The 20,626-nt window shown below is 42.7% G+C and overlaps 1 protein-coding gene across 1 annotated transcript in view; it reads left to right on the plus strand.

Annotated features, from left to right (window-relative positions):
* cd2ap (CD2-associated protein) overlaps positions 1–20,121 on the plus strand; it is a 46,561-nt gene extending 26,440 nt beyond the window's left edge. The window contains exons 7-19 of the mRNA XM_076756673.1: positions 248–335; positions 739–833; positions 2,767–2,865; positions 3,587–3,640; positions 5,991–6,027; positions 7,100–7,162; positions 10,644–10,794; positions 10,894–11,003; positions 13,219–13,334; positions 14,711–14,794; positions 16,389–16,609; positions 17,324–17,387; positions 19,770–20,121. Coding sequence (XP_076612788.1) covers positions 248–335; positions 739–833; positions 2,767–2,865; positions 3,587–3,640; positions 5,991–6,027; positions 7,100–7,162; positions 10,644–10,794; positions 10,894–11,003; positions 13,219–13,334; positions 14,711–14,794; positions 16,389–16,609; positions 17,324–17,387; positions 19,770–19,811 — 1,224 coding nt within the window. The 3' untranslated portion in view covers positions 19,812–20,121. The remainder of the gene's footprint in view (positions 1–247; positions 336–738; positions 834–2,766; positions 2,866–3,586; positions 3,641–5,990; positions 6,028–7,099; positions 7,163–10,643; positions 10,795–10,893; positions 11,004–13,218; positions 13,335–14,710; positions 14,795–16,388; positions 16,610–17,323; positions 17,388–19,769) is intronic.
* Positions 20,122–20,626: the final 505 nt, after the last annotated feature.

A 20,626-nucleotide genomic window follows, 5' to 3' on the forward strand; every position in this document is an offset into this window, starting at 1 on the left:
CATGCTTTCTCTTTCACTGTTACTTTCTTTCAGAGATTATTACTTCTTTTCACATCCTCTGCGGTGCCTACCTGGTAACCCCATAATTAACAGCATCATCCATGAACATTTTTACTTAATAGCACAGAGTCATGATCAGATGAGTTCAGACACAAACTTCCTCACACACAGGACCCGCCCACATGAAGCCACATATCCACTCATGTGCGATAAATCATTGCCATCTGTATGGTTTGCTTCATTTTAGCCAATCCAATCATTACCATCTGCTGCAAAGCCCGCCCATCCCAACATGACAGAGTCGCAGAGAGCAGACGGAGACAACAAATCCAAAGGTAAAACGCCGACAAAGTACTGAAACATTATGCTTTGACTTGTGGAAAAGTGCTTTTAATGTCACCTGATTGTCGTCGGTGTGAGAGGAGAAACAGGTTTTTCTGTTTTACTTCTGAAGTTGGCGTGTTAGCCCTGTTAGCGTGATTTGTATCTGTCATCGGTTACAGCGCCACTGTAACATCATCTGCAAAACTGAAAACAGAGTTAAAGTTTTTCATTACAAGTCATTCAGAGAGAACTGTGGTGACTCGAAGTGTTCGTATCCCTGAGAAACTTGTCAAAGACATGTAAGACATTTGTGCTCGTGTACGCTTACGGGAAGAAAACTTCGCTGTGTACGTGTACGTCCATTACGCTCTGTTTGCTTCCCTTCCTAAGACGCTATTATGTCTGTTTCCTCAGCGAAAGAGTACTGTAAGGTCACGTTTGCTTTTGAAGCCACGAACGAGGATGAGCTGACCCTGAAAGAAGGTGACATCATCCACATCCTGAGCAAGGTACAGTTTCACTGCTTCGTGCATTTAAGTGTTACAGCAGCGGATTTAGGAACAGTACAAATGCTGACAGGCGGAGTTTTGTCTGTGTTCACCTGTGAATCGCAAGCAGAGAGCAGAAAGAAATCACTGAGCCATGTTAGCTGCACTAACCTGTTAGATTGGTTGTCTGATGTCATCCTTGCTCATAACCGCAGAATTGCTATTTAAAGATTGTCTAAAAGCCCAGCCAGTATGAGCCTTCTCTTGCTCTTCTTTTCTTCAACATCGAAAATTTCAAAATTGTTGGCAACTTTCTGCCCTTAAGCACTTCTGAATAAATCAAGATACAGACCGTGCACTGGCAGAATTGTGCTTCTTGACAACTATAGCACAATATCTAATTTTAACAACAGAACTTGTGAAATAAATGTTAATTTTTCAACTGAGTGCATTTGTAACAAATCTGTCCATCCCACTACAAGAAGGAGACAAAACAACTTAGTGAAGTCCTGCCGGTTTTTTATTTTGAACTGAAGACAACATACAATTCAAACGCAACATTTCATGTCACCCATTAGCCCCACGGTCTCTTCTCCACTCCCTCCAGATGACCAGAAATCTCAGCTGTAACATAAGTAATGATATAGAAATAAGTGCCAAATAAGTGCACTGTCACCTTCATAAGAGGACATGAGTAGAAGATTCATCATGCGCTGATCATAGGAAGGATTTTTCTCAAACAAGGTTAAAATGTGAGATACTGCTTCGACTGTGTCAGAGGAGCAGAAACGAGATCAGTTGTGAGATGATGTCACCCACTGTGCTCGCTGCATGTCTTCATTTCCTTCTTTCATAGCTGTTGATCCATTTATAAATAATGTACGTGATCACTGGGTGCAAGGGAGGGCTTTGTTTTATACCCCTGGTATTAAGATGTGATCGGTATCTGGACAAAAAACGCATGTTAATGCAAGGTGCAAATGTGTTGTGATGGAGGTGTAATGGGATGTGCCTTGCTCACATTGTGTTCAGATCGTAGGTCGGCATAAACGCAGTCTGTACAATGTGCTGCATCTGTACACAACACAACACTGACACAGATGTGTGTAACATAAGATAGAGGATGAGAGAAGGCTGAAAAAGACGCCTCTAATCAACTGATTATATGGCTGTTCTGTGTCATGACGGCACTAAAAGATGCATTGTTCCACAGAACTGCGTGAAAATGAAAGCAGCATGAGCGGGAAATGAATGATATACTGTGTGTGACAGTGTTTGTTGTTTCATCTGTGCTGCTGATCTGCTGTTAATGAGGCTTATCATTAATCATCACAAGAATTTGTCATGGACAGCATTTCACAAAGTTTCTAAAGTTTCCTCTAACTCAACAACTCACAGAACAGATTTTTTTAAGAGGGTTCGCGGCTGATTTGCCCTCTTAAATCATTTAATGACTTTATTGTGCATCCTCTAAAATTACTCACTGTCTTCAGTTTAACATCTTTCTGTCACACCTCTGTGTTTCTATAAAGCCCCATTTAGTCGTCTCAGTTTAAGACTGATTTAATCCAGAGAATTGGCCCCGAGTCCTTCCTGTAGAGTCACAGTCATTCAGGAGGAAATGATCATGAATGAACGAGCAGCCAGCCAGCAGAGCCACACACTGCTGGCTCAGCTCAGCTGACATGTTGAGGTACGATGACTCTGACTCTGCCGCCACCTAGTGGAGACTGTTGAGAAGTTCTTGGAATATGATCTCATGCGGCTGTTGTTGTTTTCAGCCACTTTTATAATTGTAAAGACATTTGTTTTGTTGCTTTTCTTCTGAATCTGCTTCTTGCTGCAAGATAAGCAAATAACAGACATATTAGACAGAAAGAGACGAAGCAAAGATTCCTAATTTATGAGTAAATGTTCCAACCATTCAGCCTTTTTTTCCTCTCTTCTCTAACAGGACACAGGGGAGCCCGGCTGGTGGCGAGGCGACATCGGGGGCAGAGAAGGTGTTTTCCCAGACAACTTTGTCGTCATGTGTTCTGAAGCAGAGAAAGAGGTGATACCGGGAACTATTTTAGATGATTAATCGTCACTTTTAAGCAAAAATGGCAAACATTTTCGAGTGAGTGTTTGTGTCTCCCTCTACTGGTACTGGTGTCACGTGTCATCTGGAAATGTTGTGTGGTTGCAGTGGGTGTTGTGCTTACAATGCTCGGGCCCTGCGCTGGTATGGAAAGCCTGCAAACAGAGGGCACTTGAGTAGGAGCATTCCCTCATAGTTAACTGTTTTTTAATTGAAATCTATTGCAGTTTTCCGTAGAAGTCCTAAAAATGTTGTTGCTCTGTTGTTCCTCTGGTAAGAGGCCAAAAAGATGTCAGCATTTTAATTTTAGTTCATTTAGTTTTTTACTTTTTCAATGATGGTCTGAACATGCTTGAGACAAATGCAGACATCCTGTTTGATTTCTTCTGAATGCTTTTCCACATAGATAATAAGGCTCCTTCATAATCAGCCAGATGCCTAATGGGGGTTAAGAGCTTATTGCTGAGACTTCGCTTCCAGGCGTCTTTAATGATTGTGAAGCAGCCATGTTTGAGCAGACTGTGAATGTGCTCTCGGGGCATCTGTTCTGTATGAAGGCGAACTGATTTCTAATCCCCACTGTTCTCCATGTTCATCTAAAGGACCCTTGAGGTGTGATTAGTGAAGGTGATTTGTGGTTTTTCATTGATTTGAATCCATTATTATACTCCGTGTCCTTGTGTTCATATTTCAGACTCCCACGTCGAGGGGGTCAGTGAAATCATCCCCTAAGCAGGAATCAGAGGAGGTAAGCTCTCAGTGTCTGTGATCATTTTTGTCATTTGTGTCTTGGCAGAATGTGGCTGAAAGGCCTGATTTCCATTTCATCACTCTTTCATCCCTTTATTAGATTAGCCTGCTGCCTACATGCAGTTGAATATTGATTTTGTTCGAGGAATGTTTGGGGCCGGGGGTGGATGACCCAGTAACGTCTCAAAGCATTACTGACAGGCAAAATGCTTGTCATTAACGGCAACAGTTCAAGCATCTAATCAGCTTCTTAACAAGAGACAAATTGGGGCGCCTGAGGAACTTAACCAGGAGAATAAGACTGAGACAAACCCACCTTCTCATACCTCACATGTAAAGCCATTGTTTGGAGTTTTGGTTCAGGCACAGATATGCACATACAAACGCGCCCTAAAATCCTTGCGTGTTCCGTTTGTCCTCCTCCCATTTCGTCTCTCTCATATTTAAAAAATGTCAAAGGCAGACGTGAAATCAGTTTTCATATAAACTGTAGTGAGAAGTCCATTTTTCAAGCCGTGATACTTTCCACAGAACTGTGACTCAGTGACATCTCCCTTACACAACATATTTCTCTAACGCTGGTAAGAAACAATCAAAGGTGTTTTCCAAGTGTGAACGTATAACCACTGTGAGTATGACATAATATGTGTGTTAGGCGAGACCCGCCGGGGGTTATGTAATATGATTGGATTGTAAATGACTTGCTTATTTAATGGACATCACCCCGTCATAGCTGATAATTCAGCCCACAGGGTCTCTGACGGTGCTGGCCGTGGAAAGAGATTACAGTGAACAGCCATTTCAGTCATTACAGCCGCGGGTCTACTGTTAGTGATGCTCCTGACTCGCCGCAAGGTTGAATCAGGGTAATCCAGCGGGTCTGACGTGCGTGATCACGCTTCGACAGTACACGTTGTTGAGACTGCAGACGGAGAGCATAATGTCACATTCAGATGGTAATCAGCTGAAAGGGAGCTGCTGGTGAGAGTCAGAGGCAACGGTGTCGTAATAAAGCACGTTGTTCTGAGCAGTTGGCTGTGTCTGCTGAAAGAAGTCATTATCGAAGCGATTTTAAGAATGATCTGAGAACGGCCTTTCACCAATTCAAGCCATAAAGAGAACTTGAATGTGAAAGTAGCTCCCACCGCCGCCTGTTGGCTGAAGATAACAGCTCCAGTGACAGTCAGTCTACCGTGCCTCTCCTCCCACTTTCCACTGTAGATGAAAGCCCTTTCCATTTTAGCTTTAGGTCCTGGTCAGGGGACTACAGTTTACTATTCCCATGAGTAATCCCTGTTTGATGCTCTTGGTAAATGGAATAACAGTATCTGCCGGGAAGGCTGCACAGAGCCCTAAAAGCCTTTCACAAGTGTTTTTGTTTCAGTTTGGCTTCACTTACCCCAGTCATGCATACCGCCCTCATCCTCCAACCAAACACATTTAAAGCACTAACATACTTTATAACTACAGGCAAGTTCATTTGTATAACCCTTTTCAACAGTAGAGCAATTTAAAGTGCTTTACATAGAACAAAAAAGGCATTAAGACAATATAGGAAAAAAAAAGTCCAGACGATATAAAAAGACACAGAAATAGATTTAGAGGAGTAAAATAGAACATAAGAGAATACAAATTACAGCACAGTTACATTTACAAAGATCTTTTTTTGTTTCCTGTGTTCTGCGCTTGTGGCAGCATGTACATGTTGAGCAGAGGAGGCCAGAGAATGGAACGCTGGGGGAGTCTGCATTACTTTCATACACCTGATGTGTAATTACCAATCAACGCAACCAGTTTAAGACCATTTTCAGTCTGCCTGCTTCAGGTGCTGTTGTCGACCACGTTGAAGCACTGAGATCTGATACTAGCAAGAGCAAAATTTGACAACTGTCTGTGTTTAAGTCAATGTCATTCAGTACTTTAACACCTTTTCAATGATTTCTCTTAAATGAAAAAGGTTATCAGAGACAGAACCCCGCCTCGCGGTACTGAAATAGGTTTATATAAAGAGGCTCTCAAAATGCAGTTTACTTGAGGCACTAGACTTGGGCATCACAACTTATCAGGATCTCCATGTAATTATTGACTTGTTGCCCATAGACAGTATATAATTACTAACCTGGTCTTCCCTCGCAACTTTTCAGCTATAAAAGCTTTGAGGCTGAAATCTCTCTGTTATTAGATTGAGGTTTAGACCAAACTTAATTTGTTCCTCCTTCCTTCGGGGTTGGGGTTTCTGTGGCTGAGACCATAAATGTCAGAGTATGTTAACGAATTATCATCTGCTTTCATGTCATGTCACTCTGACCTATTTTTCTGTCTTATCGCCCCCTTTCTCTTCCTGTCAGAAGCCGAAGAAGCCACCTCCACCATCAAAAAGTGCCGGTAAGGAACACTTTGCATCCTCCATCTCATTAAGTGCTGTCAGCTCAGTGATAGGTGTGAGGCAGTGGTGTTATTGGAAGGGCTCACCTTATTGATGTTGAATACATTTCCCTTATACAGCTTCAACATACGCGTTGACAGGATCTGTAACTGTAGTGTTTAATGACTTGTTCATGTCAGTCCCAGAAACCAAGTCTCATTTAAAATGCATGTGTTTCCCCTCAATCAGTGGAGGTTATTTGTCACATGTAGTCATGTAATGTACCGCGGGTATTGTGTCTTCGCCTTAGTCTTGCAGCGCCTGGTGTATTCTGCAAGCAGAGGAGATTACCACCTAAATTTAGCTCTTTTTCATTCACTAAACATGTGCTTCGTCCTTGAGTTTGTGATTTCCTGCAGAGGAGGTGTAGAGAAATCAGATTACGGCTGAAAACCGTCAGTAATAACATAAGGTCAGCCACATTGTTTGTAAGGTGAATTTTACAGGGATCTACTGCACGTGCAGAGGTTTCCTTTGCTTTTCGTCAAAGTCACCGTGTCAGTAAAGACAACAATCAGTTCACACACAGGAACCAAGCCTGAAACGTAGAGCTGTCGAGCGTTCACTGTGAAAGCAGCAGTGCTTCATATCAGCGCTCCAGTTTGCAAAATGCACACTTGCATCATTGTTTTCCTGTCTGCACAGGAAGTAACAGTGAGTTTGCATTTGTGTCCCTCCACAGTTTGATGTGTGTGTCTCTTTCTGAGACATCAGTGAATATGTGTCTGTAAACCACAAATGAGTGTGTGTGTGTCAGATGGAGTGTGTGGAACTGTGTGTCTCTTAGTACCTGGTAGAAGGTGCTGTGTGTGGGTGCGCATGCCTCTGTGCCTCTGTGCCTGTGTGTGTGTGTGTGTGTGTGTGTGTGTGTGTGTGTGTGTGTGTGTGTGTCTCAGCGAGCAGCGGATTTCTGTGTGTGTGGTCGTACTTGTGAAAGTGTGTGTGTGTTCCTTGTCACTGTGTTGTGAGTCTTGAATCAGGCAGGTCAGACAGACGAGGTGACTTCTCTGTGGACCATGTTTCGTTTTTCAGCCCTCAAGCCGGACATTCCCAGCGCCGACAAGAAGCCTCATCACGCCAGGACGGAGGACAGAGGTACATCTCAGAAGCCACATTTTTTCCAAATTTCTTTCCAACTTTCAAACAGTCTGTTTCTATTTGTCTGAGACACTATTAACTCCATTAGTGACCCGAAGAGCCTGGAGAGACAGACCATTTTAAGGGCCGTTCTGTTTCTGTTTTATTTATCTCTGCCTTCCTCCTAAGTGGTAGCAGACGTACTCACATCCTGAATGTAAAAGAACCAATAACTTCATATAAAAACACACCCTATTATGGTCCTAAGTAAAAGCATGGATGTATTATCAATAAAATGGACTAATAATATCAAAAGTAAAAGTACACATTCTGGTACACGGGCATTATTCACTAAGGCATGTGTGAAAACAGCATGTTGTTGGAGGTTTTTTTTTTTTTTTTTTTTCAAAAGCCAGAAAAGTTGGAAATCATTGATTCAGTCTTTTTAAAAGACTTTTAAATGTTTTTACGGAAAAATCTGAATTTGTAAAGCAGCAAGTAACTCTTGGAAGCTCCTTTCAACACTCTCTCTCTCCGTGAATTCATCCCTCATGCTTTCGCTCTTCGGGCTTCATCCTTTATCTTCTCTAGCTCATGCTCCTCTCCCTCCAGGTATACTTGGTTTGAGTAGCAGTGCCGGCAGACACATGAAGACCGTTTAGTCATGCTGTTGCATTTGCACTCTTCGACTTTGCTCTGAAGTGCATTCGTGCGTGTGTGACTCCAGCAGCGCTCCTTTGAGAACGGGGTCACTGTGCAGCCTGTTGTGTAATGTTACACAATTACAGATTTGTGAGTGTAAAGTGCAGAAAACACACATTAAGATTGCTTTTTTTTTTAAAAGTAAGCTCACAAGCAACATAATATCTCCATAAGAGCTTAACTTGGGGCTGAAACGTTCACCACTGTGACCAGTAAAATTCTGAGATGGAAATTTTGAGGTACAAGGTTGTGTCTGCCAAATCTGTGCCTGCAGTTCTTTGCTTCTCTTTCTTTCCCTTTAGCTTTCTGTCTTCTTCTGTTCTTTGATTGCAATGCAAGCTACATATATTTTAAGTTAGATTTGTTGTTGAATCGGCTGCAACATTGAATGAAAGTGATAATAGGTTAAAGTGACACATATTGTATTATCAGTATACGTTGATACAGCATATGAAGTCAGTGAAGGTACCACCAACCCACATTAACACATCAGACTAAATCACATCCAGTTTTAAAGCAGAAGAGGAAAGTTACATTGGACTAAAAGTAATCTGTTATTAATAGATCAAAATAGAAAGTGAAATGAACAGACTTCCCCCGTTTACAGAGCTTATGTCTGTGGTGGCAGGTCTGCAGGAAGTATTGATACCTGAGGTCAGTTTATTCTCGTCATGAAATCACATCACATGTTGAAGTGAGCTGTCAAGTCATTGTTGGTGAGGAGACAGACGTGCTGCCAATGCAGTTTCTATCTTAGTAAGCCACACACAGGAAATGAGCCCTGTGTGTGTGCGTGCGCGTGTGTGTGTATGTGTCTGCGTGCGCGTGTTTGTGCACATATTTGAATAACCACAGCTGCAGGTTATAACTATTACAGTGTGTATATGTGTGGGTCATGTATTACTCAGGTTGTGGGGACATAAATCTGTTTACAGTCACATTGTGGCCTCACCTTCCTTATGGGGACAAAATGCAGGTCCCCATAATGTAAATCATTCAATTTTTAGGATAAAGACTTAAGGTTAGGGTAAGGTTAGGTTTAGGTTAGGGTAAGGTTATGGTGAGGGTTAGGTAAGATAAAAACGCAACATCCTATTGGATGTTGCGATAGGCATGGGCTCAGGGGAAAGGGGAAGACACAGTCTTATTAACAGGGCCGTTTTAACCACTGGTGGTTAAAAGATGAACCTTCCAAGCATAAAAACGTGTATGATGTCATGGTTGATATAACCATTAAAAGAGTATCTGTCAGGAAGCGGAAATCTAATAGAAATTAAAACCATTTTTCCTTTAATACAAACCTACCTTATCTTATAAAAGGCGTTTATTCCCCTCGAGTTTATAGGTTCAGTGGGTTGAAGTGACTGTTTGTGACCAAAGACAAATAAATAATTTAATAAAAGGTTAGAAATAGATAGTATACAATAGGATAAAATACTGGATTGGTTCAAGAAATAGGTGCAATAGTAAGACACACATATATTTCAAAATGGTGGAAAAAAGCATGCAAACACACACACATATATAATACTTTATATATAAAATACAAATAATAAGTGAATTAGTGATAAGTGATAAAAGTGCTTAAAAAAGGGGGTAAGCACTAAAATAAATGCTATAAATGATGTTTTAAAATACAATCATAACTTTTGAAGGTGCTCTAAAAAGTTCAAAGAATCCAGTATATAAATATGGCTAAAATGTACACATGATTTTAAACATAGAAATTACATTCAAAATAAAACATGTAAAATTATTAGAGGAATGTAGAATAAATAGGTGGATATGGTTATTGTTCGATCCAGGAAATGAATGTAAATCTAAGTAATGGAAACCTAACGTGTGTGTGGAGTATGACATGAATACAAGTCACTGTAAAAGATGAGTGAATTAACACACAGGCACAGCATGACACGTCCTCCTGATCCCACACTTCAGCTTGACTCGAGTTCAGTTATTCTGTCTTGGTACTGACTAAATCTACGTCGTTCTATATCGCCTTCATTCAGATTCAATCCGCAGAAAACAGATTTTGCAACCTTGAATTGCGTAGCTGTATCTGCTGTTCCTTAAAAGATCCTAACGTTGTTTGGCTCAATAGTTCAGCTCAGTTAACACAGCTCAGTTCAGAAGAAGCTATTCCCACGTGTTAAACGAGTGCATGCTTCCAGTCGTCCCTTTCAGATGCAAATTAGATGGGGCATTCAGAGCGTAGACTTCATATGTATTTCTGATATGACAGTTATGAACTGTGACATGCATCAAGATCCATTTAACTAACTTTAGCTAAATATTTGAAAATATATGTTCAGGACAGGAAGTTGAGAATGAAAGCTGCCTGGTTTTCAGTGAAAATATTGACTGTCATGTGCTGTTATTCTCACCTGAGTCTCTCCAGTCATTAGTCAGAAACAATATTTTAATTTGTTTAAAGGCACCGTAGCAGGCAGATCTCATTCTTAATGAGCCAGAAGCCAGGAGAAGCTATAAATAATTCACTATGCAGAAATATTGCAGATAGAATGGAAGGTGGCCATTTTAGCTCTGCACAAAAACAAAAAACATATATTTATTTGTGTGATTTAGACTGAAAATAACCTCAGTTAATGTGTGTAATTGTGAAAGGTGAAATTTAGTTTCAGTGTTTCTTGCAGACATGGCTCATGTTGGCTGTTCAGATTAATTAAAGGGTGTTTTCATTATATGCATGTACTGTCTCTCCTCTCTCTTTCTTTTTTTCCTCACATCATTCACATTTCATCACACTCTCCTCTCTGCTCTTGTTTCTCTGTTGCAGTTGACAGGCCGACGCCAGATCTCAAACCATCCAAGCCCGCGGCGCCGGTGGTCCCACCCAAGAAGCCGATCCCCCCTCCTGGAAAAGGCAGGCCGGGCAGCCTCCCACCGAAGAGGCCCGACAAGCCTCTCGCTCCCTCGCCAAACCTCAAGTGAGTCTATTATTTCCGTCACCTGTTCATCCATGCAGCCTGTCGTTTCTTGCATATACAATAAATATGTCTTTCTTTTCTTTTCCCTTTCATCCGCAGACACAATGGAGAGGTGCCTTCCACGCGACCAAAATCCGACTTCGAGCCATTATTGCCCACCAAACCCAAAACTCTGTCTGGGGAGTGGGGGGAGAAGTCTTCGGATATTGGTATGTACACTGTGGCCTACAGGCTGTGTCAAATTAGAATCCTGAATTATAGGGTGAATAGTTTTACTCATTTTGTTGATTTAGTCCTTTAACTCCAGAAGATATTAAGGATGACATCTCTCTCGTTCCAAGAATAAGCTGCGTTTAGATACAGAATGAGTTTTCTTCTTGCTTTGATCACTGCAGTGCTTTTTCAATCTGTGTCTTTTAGCCACAAGCGATCCATGAATGAGTTTTCCAGACTATGTTTGCTTTGACAACAAGCGGCTGAGTGTGTGACAGCTCCCAGACTTTTCTATGTTTGAAATTACTAGGTGCTTTACCTGTTTTCCTCCAGACTTTCAAACCGTTTGCTCCTGTCACACAAGGCAGAATAACCTCAAATATCCCTTCATATGTCCGAGTTCAGTGTGTCTTTGCTTCAGTTTATGGCTGAAACGCTTGGACTTTTGGCTTTGTTCGCATGCTGCGTGTAAATACTTAAAAAAAGCTGAAATTTAAAATAGAATTGGTCACATGTTCTTTGGTGTCTGTGGTGTGTGGAAAATGTCAGTCCAGGTCCATTCATGTATTGATTATCAGTAGGGCTCAGGTGGGAAAATCTGATTTTGCTCAAGAACTGTGGTTCTTAACTTTACGATTCCATTTGCCAATCAATCATAAATAAATAAGAATGATGGAAAGTCTCAAGTTTATCAAACCTTGAGTCCTCCTATAACATTGAAATGATTTAAGAACTCCAGTTGGGGCTGAGATCGCTCAGTAGCAGAATACTTTGATAGTAAGTATGAGGGAAATACTCCTCATTAACTTTCCCCACCATGAGTTCCCTCAGGTCAAGCCTTAGAACATTGTCAATCAACAGTCTGCTGCTGTCAGGTCTGCATATTTTAGCTGTTAATGTGTAAAAATGGTGAAAGATGTAAGAACAACATAAGGAGCCTTAATTGACATCACCTCCACTAACGAAAGCAGCTCTGTGGAAGTCTGAGGAATCAAAAGAGAGAACAGGTGGCGAGGAAGCCGTCAAAAGGAAGAAGCATCATTGAAAAGATGAACAGATTAAAGGTTGACATTTTGAGAAAAGAAAAGAGTTTAGTGACGAATGGAGACACAGCGAACAGACAGGGAGGCGAAAAGGTCGCACAGAAGATGGATTTAATAGAGTCGACCTCAAGGTATATCGCTAGAGGCTTCTCTGCTTGTGCTCCGTAAAGGTGATAAAGAACTGCTAAAACTCTACACTTCTCACCAGGAGTCAGTCTGACACGCATTGCCGTGGAACATGAAAATTCAATTCAATTCACTGACAAGCCTTTCTAAGGGCAGTAGTTTGCCACCGTGTAGCTGCAAAGTGCTGTCACGCAACGGTCGCAAAAGTTTTTCAGCGTTGCATAATGAAACTGGGAATGACTCATTCTTTCCTCCGCATGTGTTTGCTGTGCTCACAGGTACAGGCACACGTAAACTGAAGTTATGACATGAGCCATTATGGTCAAAATGATACGACCTCCTCGTGTTATTCAGCCTTCAGTAGCGCTAAGTTTGTATTTGTTCATGCTCTTAGTATAATTTCGAACTGAGTGTTAGAGCATTTTGAAGGCGTCTCCTTGATCTGCTGTGTGGGGGATTGGATCTCACTGCCTTGAAAGAGTTTAAATGAAATGTGCAATATGGCCTTATACAACTGAAGGAGAAGGAGGTCAAGGGAGCTCCACAAAGGTGCTACAGGAAGAAAGAGGAATCTCAAGTGTGTGCGGCACCCACAGATCTCTGCCTTGTGTAAACCCTCTCTCTGCTGATGGTTATGGTGTTAGCTTTAGCCTGTTGTAATGCATCAGAGGGCAGAAATTCTGCCTTTGGAGGTCCATGTTCCCAATGTCAGAACATGCACTTAAGTGAGCGTTAAAATAGCTGTAAAGAAGACAGTCTTTGCATTTCGACTGCTGCTTATAATTAAATTGAAACGAAATGAAATTGTCACTCTAAAATAAGTCAAGCATTACAAAACAGTCTATTTTCTGCTGCTCTGTTTGCTGATATCATTAACTGGTAGGAAACAGAGCTGTGCCCAAGCTGTTAACCAGCTACTCATTTCAATCAATTTGAATGCAGTGTGATTAATTTCACGACTGAAATATTCCCCTTAAAACCGATTTCCTCTGTTGTTTTCCCTCCTTTTGTCTCCCTCTGCCTCCTCATCTGTCCTCCACAGATCTGATGAGTTTTGATGAGTTGTCGTCTACCTCGGAGAAGCTCTCGCACCCCACTGTTAACAGACCAAAGATGCCTGGCAGGAGGCTGCCTGCCCAGTTTGGTGGAGGACACTCGGTGAGCACACACAAGCACTCACACACACACGTTATGACTATGCCAATGCAGATCAGCAGTTGAAAACCGTGAGGCCTCTCAGCCAAAGTAAGATTTAAATTGACCCTTTGAGTTCGAGTTATCTGTAGCTTCAGTTCAGCTCTCGACATAATGAGAGTCAATTAAGGAGTTGAAAGGATTCAGATCCAATGATATGCTGTCATCTCCCAAACCCACTACAGGTTATCTGTTCTATCATCAAAGACTCTCAAAGAAATAGCTGCTCAGAAACCATAAGTGATTCTGAATGATACTAAATGTGAGTCACAACCTTGTAATCTCGCAGTCCATTGTGCTGGATGGACACACCTCACCACTGAAGTAGGTCTAAGTATCATCCGTACATTTTTGCAACCTCACACTAAGGACTACGAACATGCTTTGTTTTTACAAAACCCTTTTTTTTTTATCATTGAAATACGATGGCAAATACAACAATCACAAATACAACAACGGAAAGTGTGCTGCAAATGAAAAAATCTGCTGCAGAATGCCAAAACAAACACACTCCAAATACACAAATGATAGACTCTAATGATCCACTCCAAGGAGCACTAAGTGGAAGAGGGATTAAGGCTTATTGTAAAAAGATCGCTTATCTTTTGGTGCCTTGTCCCTCTTTACTCTGCTTTTCTTCCTTTGCCCTTGTCAGCCTCCATATTTAAACATACAAAATCTAACTTTTCCTCGTTAAAATATGTTAAAAAGACTAGACCCATGTTGCAGTTTGTTGAGTTTTGTAAACATGGCAGCTAACAACAGTCGAAAATTTGCCGTTTCAATCAGTAGCTGTCGAATGAAAGACTAGGTTGTCAAGACATTTATGTTCAGACAACTGATGCCCGCTTGCAGGAGTTATAATTATCGAAAATTAAACACATTTCAGTCGCCACCGAAAAGCATTGCTGCAACGCAACATGATTTCCTTCAGCCTGTCTGTTTGTGCCTCACACCTCTTTTTTCCTAATAACTTCAAGGTTTTGTGAGGATGCAGCAGCTTTTCCCATGTTGTTTTCTGTCACCAGCAGTCGTTTTTATTGACACAATTTGCACTTTGACAGCCACTTTCTGAGCATGTGAGTTGTTGTGAAACGCCCACTTAATGGCAGCCCTCCTCGCACCGGGCTCTCACCGCCTGCCTTCCTCCAACCTGTCAGAGCTGTGACTTGTGTCAACTGCACTTCTCCATATAGTTGTGTGAGATTAACTGTCAGACGCCAATATGGATAGGTGCCTCCCTGAATGTTGTATCACTGGCCAGTCAGGGAGCTGTAAACTGAAAATCAAATAAAAATATGAATGTAAATCAGACTATAAATGAAACTTTTCCCTTGCAGCCCAACAAGGAAGTGAGCGCGGAGAAATCCCTCAAGATTGATGAAGAGGACGCAGCCAAACCAAAGCTAACAGAAACCAGAAAGGTAACTCAAAGCACTGTTAGTCACCAATTTCATGATAGTTGCAGATGGCAAACACCACACATGGCATTTATTTGTGTGCGTGCATGTGTGTATGTGAGAGAGAGACAGAGAGAGAGGGAAGTAAGCAAGGAGAGAGGGAGATGGAAGAAGGACTACCACCCACTGTTCAGTCTTCCTGTTGAGCTTTTCATTAATTGCCTTAGATGCTGTGTAGTCTGGATTGGTCATGGTCAAGCAAGACTAATTAGACCTAGCTCTTCAGCTGGGGGTGCACAGCATCAAGCCACCCCGCTGTCACACACATACACTCAGACAGAGGGAGCAGTCAGAATAAAGCCTGTCCTGGAGCACTCATAATCCAGAGGCTGGGACATCCAGAGGTGAAATCACAGGACATGGAGTCTGCATGTTCATCTCCTCACCCTCATCTTATTTCAAAATGAGATTCTGAGCCTCCAGTCGAGTTGAAGGATGAGAGAAGGAGTCTGCAAGCCCTCTGGGGCAGCAGAGGTGAATTCCTTGTTTAAACTGAATAACTGAAGCCAATGAGAGGGAATAGATAGATAGATAGATCATCCCCAAGGGAAATTCACAATGAATGAATGGGAATGGAAAAGCTGCATTGTAACAGAAGGGCAAGCTGTGTTCTCACATGAAGTACAGATCATTTCCAGACCTGAGTCTCTTTCCACACACGTAGCACACACCAGGAGACTGTCCTTGTCAGACACGATCTCTCTACTGGAAACGAGGAGGACTCATTCGTAATGAATGCTTCACGTATCTGAACGTACCTGCAATATCAACAAAAGAGTGGAAAGCAATATAGAGGCAGGCAGAAAAGAGTACGAAGCAGCTACACTCACTCTCTGCCAAGGTAAAGTCTGGGTAATGTGCGGTCCAGCTGATTTGTACATATGCATTCACACATACAGCTAATTTGGGTAATGTCAGGAAAAGTTGAGGGTAGCAGTGAATGTGAGAATACAAGGTAAACAATCACAAAGACTGTGTGGCACATCAACTGTGTTTACGTGCTCATGTGCCCAAGATACTAACAATACAGGAGGCAGAGATTGCTTCCGAGCACTGCTAGCAGTCCAAAAGGTTCGCAACATTTAGACAGCAGGGGATTTGTGCAATTAAAGCGCTGCCTATGGAGACGCGGGGGGTGCGTGGTGATGCGGGCTCACGTGGAGTCAGTATAGATTGCAGTTTTGAAGAGAAGCATTTCTGTTCATGCATGCTCATTTGCCAGTTCAGTGATGCAAAAAATGGCGGCGCTGGTTTACAGAGATGGAACAACAGTGACATGATCAGATGAGTCATCGTTCAGCATCACGTACTATATTCTTGACATCTGTCCCCTTCAGAGAAAGGGTCACGGCAAATCAATGATGGTTATTCTGAGTGATCACCTTTATCCTATGATGAAATATTTCTATCCTCGCGCTGCATAAGGGATAATTCTAGTTAAGCTATACATGCCATGGCTAAATATCTTTTCAACGATTGCTGGTCATCCCGTCAGTAGTGGTCCACACTCTCCTATGTCGATGTCTGATCTATGTCTGTGCTCTTGTTATGTTCGCAGCCTTCCACAAACACCATATCCCACTCTCCGTCACTCCACAAGCCCGCCGCGATCAGCGTCGACGCCAAGCCGAGCCCCGCGCCAGCCCCAAGCTCAGACGGCGCGTTGCTGGGTGGCAAAGCCCCGCTGGAGCCTGAAGAGTCCAGCTCCCAGCTGGACGAGCTGAGGAGCCAGATGAAGGAGCTGCTGATGTCCGTGGAGCTGCTCAAGGCCCAGCAAATGTAATGAAACTCAGTGTGGATGAAAATAGGTTGGGAGGTAGACTTGGGAAAAGGAATGTGTCACGCGAGCATCCATCCTTGTAGAAATGTGCTCTTGCATGTGTCTCTTTGAAAGCACACGTACTGTACACTCATTTAGAGAGTGACAGGACAGACTTGAGTGACAGAATGGGATCTGACAGAAGTCACAAGCTGGTTTTGAGCCTATTTTCTGTTTGCATTACACAATACTCCAGTCACTCTGAATTAGTAATCCTTTTAAATTCTGTCAGGCATTTCCATGGCCTACAGCAATTTTCCAACCAACATTTGCCCATATCCCACATCATAGGGAAGTTGGGTTCTTCATACTATTATATACCATAATATTATACTCTAAATAGGTCAGGCTGTCACATTATATATTGCGAATCTGGCTGTTTTAAGGAATGAAATGAGCTGTTTGGCTCAGTAGGAACATGTATGTAATGTGGGTCACTGAACATTAACCATAAATTAAGTGAAGTGATTTAGATGCAGAGCTTCATGCACACACTTAGAATTACACTGACGTTTGGTTTTGTTAGTGGAACTTCAGCATGTCAGCACTTAAGTTCTATGGGAAAAAGAAAAAAAAAAGAACGTACGGGAGTTAGATCACGAGTTTGAACCTTTTGCACTTGCTGCAGGGGTATACACGTGCTAATGTGTGTGTGTGTGTGTGTTTATCTCCAGGAAAGAGATAGCGGAGCTACGAGGAGAGCTGGATGAGGAGAAGCTAAAGCGTGTGGCCCTGCAGGTAACATTGATCCCCACAACAACACATGCTGGGCTGTCTATAGCCATTACTCTCATTAGTTTAGCCAAATATTGATGTTGTCTGTTCACACATGAAGACTATAACGGGCTAAATGGCCGGAGTGCACACAGTGAAGGTACAGACAGGAGCACGGTGAAGTGCAGACCTGATGAGAATGGTTGACAGAGGTGGGAGAAGTATGAGAATGTAAATTAGCATAATTACCGTCACAGATAAAAGGCTGCGAGTTCCTGTGCCACATGTCAGGAAGTGATCACTCGTGGAAAGCGTAAAAATAAAAACTTGTTCGGGGATGGACGACGGAATATGTGCTGTAATAGGGGATGTCAGGCACTTCAGCAGAGGAGTAACTGCCATGTTTCCTTACACGGCAGTTTCATAAACCTCCTCCTCAATGTTTAAGGTATAGATATGCACCACATTAACATGATCAGCTTTATCTCCCTCTGATCCTACTCTGTGATTTCCCTTTGTCCGGATGATGGAAATACAACTGTCAATCATCAACTGTCAATCAAAGAGCCATCTGATGCACTGTCTGACTGTCTCTCACACACACACACACACACACACACACACACACACACACACACACACACACACCAGTATTGACAGTAACTCCTCCTCTCTGTTTCTCGTCCATCTCCCTCATCCCTCCTCATAAACCAACAAAGTGTTTTAAACTCAGCATTCTTTGCATCCATGTCTGATACCCAGCAGCTAGCCACCTATTGATCCGTGGAGTAGTGTCAAACCATTGACCCATGTGCGCACGTGTACATGTGCATGATGCACGAGATGAAGGAGACAGGGACTCGCACAGAAAAACAGCTTAATCGCACTGGTGGAGGTCCTTGAGGGCCACTCTAACTGTTTTACACATGAGGTTCAGTTATGAGTACCACTCAGCCCATGACAAGAGGGGCTCTGAAGGAGGGGAGAGAGAGAGAGAGAGAGAGAGAGAGAGAGAGAGAGAGAGAGAGAGAGAGAGAGAGAGAGAGACTGTGTCGCAAACTTCAACTGTGAGGTTTGAGAGAGGTGGACATTGAGGAGGCAGAGGGGGTCTATTGATGGAGTGTGACAGTTGTAGGATCCAGTATTTAAGTAAACTACAAGTACCTCAAATCAGTTTGTGTAATAGTATTAATAAGTTTTCTTGACTGACAATGGTAGTGGTAATATGTTAATGCAAGAACACACAGAGCTGATCCTCCAGCCAGTGTTTTTTTTTTTTTTTTTTCAGAAGCTATCTTAGCTTGTTAGCGCAGCGCCAGGTCAGCTTCTTCACCTTAGCGGTCCCTCGAGCGCTGTCAGCCTCCCTGTGCTGTGCCGTGACCCAGCACCAGCAGCCTGACTGTTAAATTCGTGCGGTGAAGCAGCGGCGGACACGGCCCAGCCCTTCTCAACTCACAGGGAGAGAGAGAGAGTTGCTGCGGAGAAGCCCGGGCTTACAGTCCACACGTGCACACATGGGAGAACATAACTGTAGGTTTACTTAAAGCCCCCTACGGTTCACATCTACTGCCACAGATAAAGGAGAATGAGATGAAAACAAGGGAAATAAAAAGAGAGTTCCTTCACATTTATTGTGCCTCAGGACTTTCAGGCTTTCCTCTTGCTTCTCATTCAGATATTTCCTTGGAAGTCATATTTGTGTTAGTGGTAGTAAGAATAATTAGAGCTAGATTTGACTTTGCCTTGGGACTTGGCTTCTCTCTCATTTCCTGGCTTTATGCTAAGCAAAGATAACTGTCTCCCGGCCCCAGTTAACCATGCAGATGTGAGAGTGGTATCGATTTTAGAATTACCAAAATAAATGTGTGTTTTCACCCACTATTAGTCGTTGGTTCATGGAGATAAACAGCTGATCGCAGCACTTCTCCATTAAACCCTCCTTTAAATCATTGCAGAAGAACTAAATATGATCATTATGTTATCACAGTTCACACAAATCTTCCCTTTTTGTCCGTCGCTGTCTTTCATCTCTCCAGTGAAGTCACGTTCTTCCAACATTATTGATTTATTCGGCAAGTCTGTTTCCGTAAACGGAGCAGAATAAGCTTAGCTGGTCCCTCAGTCATGTATGTCATGTAAAAGGTCACGATGACGTGAGAACTTGTCAACAGAGACGTTTGCTTCTCAGCTCAGGTCCCCCCCCCCCCCCCCAGCACGCCGATTCATTGTCAGTCCAGCTCGTCTAAGCCCTGCCACAGCAGGACGCCTGCAGCACTGCGCTTCACAGCAGGGGTGACGTCGGCTGGATCGTGCGCTCAGACTGTTCCAGCAGATACAACACAAGCAGCCTCGGTCTACTTTTTCCAGCGTTACAGTCTCCGTCCTGTGTGCGTTGTGTCTTCACAGGTGGAGATAGAAAAACTAAAGCGGACCATCCACTCGACGTGAAGCCTGCGCTTCCATCAACAGCAAGCCTCAAGGTCACCCGCTGGCCTGTCGACCAACCAGAGAGCTGGGGGGGGGGGGGGGGGGAGGGCGCGGTGATGGACAGATGGAATGGACAGAGAGAAGGTGGGGAATCAGATGCACCACCTCGAGCACAATCCTTTTCCAGTGATCGACAAAAATAAACTCTCCCCATCTTTGTAAGATTTACATTTTGCACATATATTTTTTTTTTCAAGCTAGATGTAATTAAGTTACAGATGTATATGTTTCTCTGTATTACTTTTTTTTTTTTTTTTTTTCTTGCCAACATAAAAAAAAAAAATAACTGAGGCCTTACTTCAAACTACTGCGCTGGACAGCCCTGCCGCTCACGCTCTCTCCCTTCACTCTGGCGTTCCTTGAACTCCTCAGGGAGGAGGTTCGCTCTCAGTACTACTGACTTTGTACAAAGCAGGCGGCACTCGTTTTCCTCTCCTGATTTTCTGTCTCATTTTCTTTTTTAGGATGCGCAAATAGTTAATTTTTAAAAAATCGGAAGATGTTTGATTGAGCGAATTGTTTTGCTGTTTCAGCACAGCGCCTGTCAGCAGCACTCCACTCCACACGGCTGTCGCGCTTCAGACGGAGCTCTGCTTTCGTTTTTCTTTGTCTTTTATATGGTTTCTAGCATTCCTATCCAGGGTAACACTACTGTGCCTGTTAAAAACAAAATTATATTATTAAGTGTTTCTAATGGGAATTTATAGTGGCATGAAGAAGTTTGGGGACCCCTGATCAAAAAGTTCTGTTGCTGTGCGAAGCGAAGAGATTTGAAA

Source organism: Chaetodon auriga, chromosome 18 (assembly GCF_051107435.1).
Source record: "Chaetodon auriga isolate fChaAug3 chromosome 18, fChaAug3.hap1, whole genome shotgun sequence".
NCBI classification, from domain to species: Eukaryota; Metazoa; Chordata; class Actinopteri; order Chaetodontiformes; family Chaetodontidae; genus Chaetodon; species Chaetodon auriga.